Here is a 2,455-nt window from a genome sequence, read left to right as displayed (position 1 = left end):
AGAGGGAGAGAGAGAGAGAGAGGGGGGGGGGAGGGAGAGGTACCAAAACCCCCAAACACACCACAGGACAAAAAGTTCTTCTTAAATCAAATTCTATTTGCGAATTCAGCAAAATAATTTCTATAAAATAAAACAGCAAAATATTTAAATAGGGCGGGTTGTATCTTTTTGCAGGGGTATTTGGTTTTAGACAGTTTCCAAAAATTACACACATTCAAGTCACCAATTCTCTTTAAAATACAGTATTAACTGATGAATTCAAATTGTTTATTCTAAAATTGTGATACTTCAATTATATTAATGACCAGTAATTTTTTTATTTTTAAATTAGACCCTGCTTTGAACGTTAAAATTTTTGGAATGGAACAGGAGCTAGGACAATTCTTGCTTTCAAGTAAAATTATGACTGAGCAGAGAATCAGTCAGACATCTTGGTGCAGAGGTACTCAAAAGACTGTGGGGTTCTGACTTCTGAATCACTGGGGTCCAGCAGAGGACAGTTTGAGAAGAGTCACTTAGTAAGCTCTACCAAAGAACAAAACAAGCACACCAGATACAGTCTTCTACTAGGCTCCAGCCAGCATCCTGGCATAGCAAATTTTTGCATTTTTGTTTTAAACCTTCCAAAATTCCCACCACTAAATTGATAAATTTGTGTTCTTTATTCCACCCAGAGATCTGCACTGTCAAACACGAGAAGGAACACATGTGCAATTGAGAACTGCCTGCTTACCACAGTTCTCCCCTCAGCCTGTATTTTATAGTCTAGGGTTTAAGAAAGCTCCAGGCAATGCAGTCTCCATGTCAGGATAACTGCAGTCATTATGGTAATATTTCCTCATTGGCTACACTAACTTGTGTGAAGCCATGCTAAATGTTACAGCATATCTATAGCTTCAAAGTGATTAACCTAACATCAGAATAAAAAGGCAATGAAAAAGATCTAGAAACATAGTACATCACCAATTTTCCACATCAACCAAATAATTAAAAGGTAACCAGCTTTACATTGCTCATAGTAAAATTGATTCCAGTGGCAAAGAATGAACACGAAAACTATTGGTGTGACATGAATGGGCTGTTTTGTTGCTGTTAACTTTTGTTTTTGTAAAGGAGGTGATCCAACTGCCACAAGGTAGGCAACACTGGCTGCAGAGTGCAGTGGGTATAACAAGAAAATTAATGTAGTTTTTGTAGATCTGTGAGTCTCATCAAGGAAAAGAAAAGTTTCTTAAGAATTAACAGTCAAACATTAATATACTATATACACCTTTGCCATTTACACATTAGCATCAGGCCATTTATTACAAAACACTATACACTTTCCACTGCAGGCGGGTTATATATTGACAGCATATTTCTGCAGATAAGACAGTGAATAAACTCTCCAACCCATGTTGATTAGGAATAGTTTTTCTAGTTTTAAATATTAGCCAGACACAGAAAAAAGTTGGACTGTAAGGCCTGGGTGCACAGTCTTGATGGAACCAGTTAATATGTGCATTTCACTGATCCTTGGTTTGAGGTGGGGACACTTCTTCACTGCCTTCATAATTTTCTTGTGCTCGTTGGCCAGTTCTCTGAGGGTTATTCATGTGATGTGCTGCTGGGCCTGTATATGGCTGTCCATGCACATGGTTATTCTGAAAGGGAAAAAAAAAAATCTGTGCATTACAACTTTTCCATGGCTGGATCAGACTATGTATCAGTTATACAGAGGATGAGAGGTTGGTTCCCAGCACCCATGCTAGGTGGCTTATAATTGGCATAACTCCAGTTATAAGATCTGACACACCTGAGTCTCTGCAACTAATACGCCCTGGCATATATGCACAATACCATAATTAAACGTGGTAAAATAAATCTAGAAAGAACCCAACCTTTCCAATAGCAAGCACACTTTAAAACCACGAGTTGAAATTGTTGAGGATGTAAACATGTATCTTATTCTTAGGACTTAACCTTTAAATACACCTGCCTGATAATGGGAACTGATGGAAAAAGAAAAACTTTATTGGGCAAATACAAACCTTAGGACCCTAAAGATCAAATGACTTGGTTAAGTCTGAAACAATATTTGTCCTAAGTGATTTTTAGTGTCAAATACATAAATTTAGGGACTAGAGACAGCTCAAAAAATTAAATTATATTATTAGTCTATGTGTAGGTATGTGTATTATAATACATATGGGAAGGTCAGAGGATAGCTTGAAGGAATTCTTTTCTCCTTCTCCTATAACAGTCCCAGGTACTGAACTCAGGTGTGACTTGTATGACAAGTGCCTTTACCCACTGACTCTTTTGCAGATGAACCTGATTGTCTATGAAATCCATATATGAAATTGCTTATGCAGACAGATTTTGTTTTTCGAGACAGGGTTTCTCTGTAGCTTTGGAGCCTGTCCTGGAACTAGCTCTTGTAGACCAGGCTGGCCTCGAACTCACAGAGATCCGC

General features: G+C 37.8%; 1 protein-coding gene across 7 annotated transcripts in view; it reads right to left on the bottom strand.

The window, feature by feature from the left end:
* Positions 1-79: 79 nt before the first annotated feature.
* Usp9x (ubiquitin specific peptidase 9 X-linked) overlaps positions 80-2,455 on the bottom strand; it is a 107,303-nt gene continuing 104,927 nt past the window's right edge. For all 7 annotated transcript variants that reach the window (XM_013348365.2, XM_013348364.2, XM_013348367.2 and 4 more), the window contains one exon: positions 80-1,643. In XM_013348365.2, the coding sequence (XP_013203819.1) occupies positions 1,506-1,643 (138 nt within the window). In that variant the 3' untranslated portion in view covers positions 80-1,505. The remainder of the gene's footprint in view (positions 1,644-2,455) is intronic.

Source organism: Microtus ochrogaster, chromosome 10 (genome assembly GCF_000317375.1).
Source record: "Microtus ochrogaster isolate Prairie Vole_2 chromosome 10, MicOch1.0, whole genome shotgun sequence".
In the NCBI taxonomy this organism is placed as follows: Eukaryota; Metazoa; Chordata; class Mammalia; order Rodentia; family Cricetidae; genus Microtus; species Microtus ochrogaster.
The sequence above is the reverse complement of the archived record's forward strand: the minus strand, read 5'-3'. Positions and strand labels throughout refer to the sequence as shown.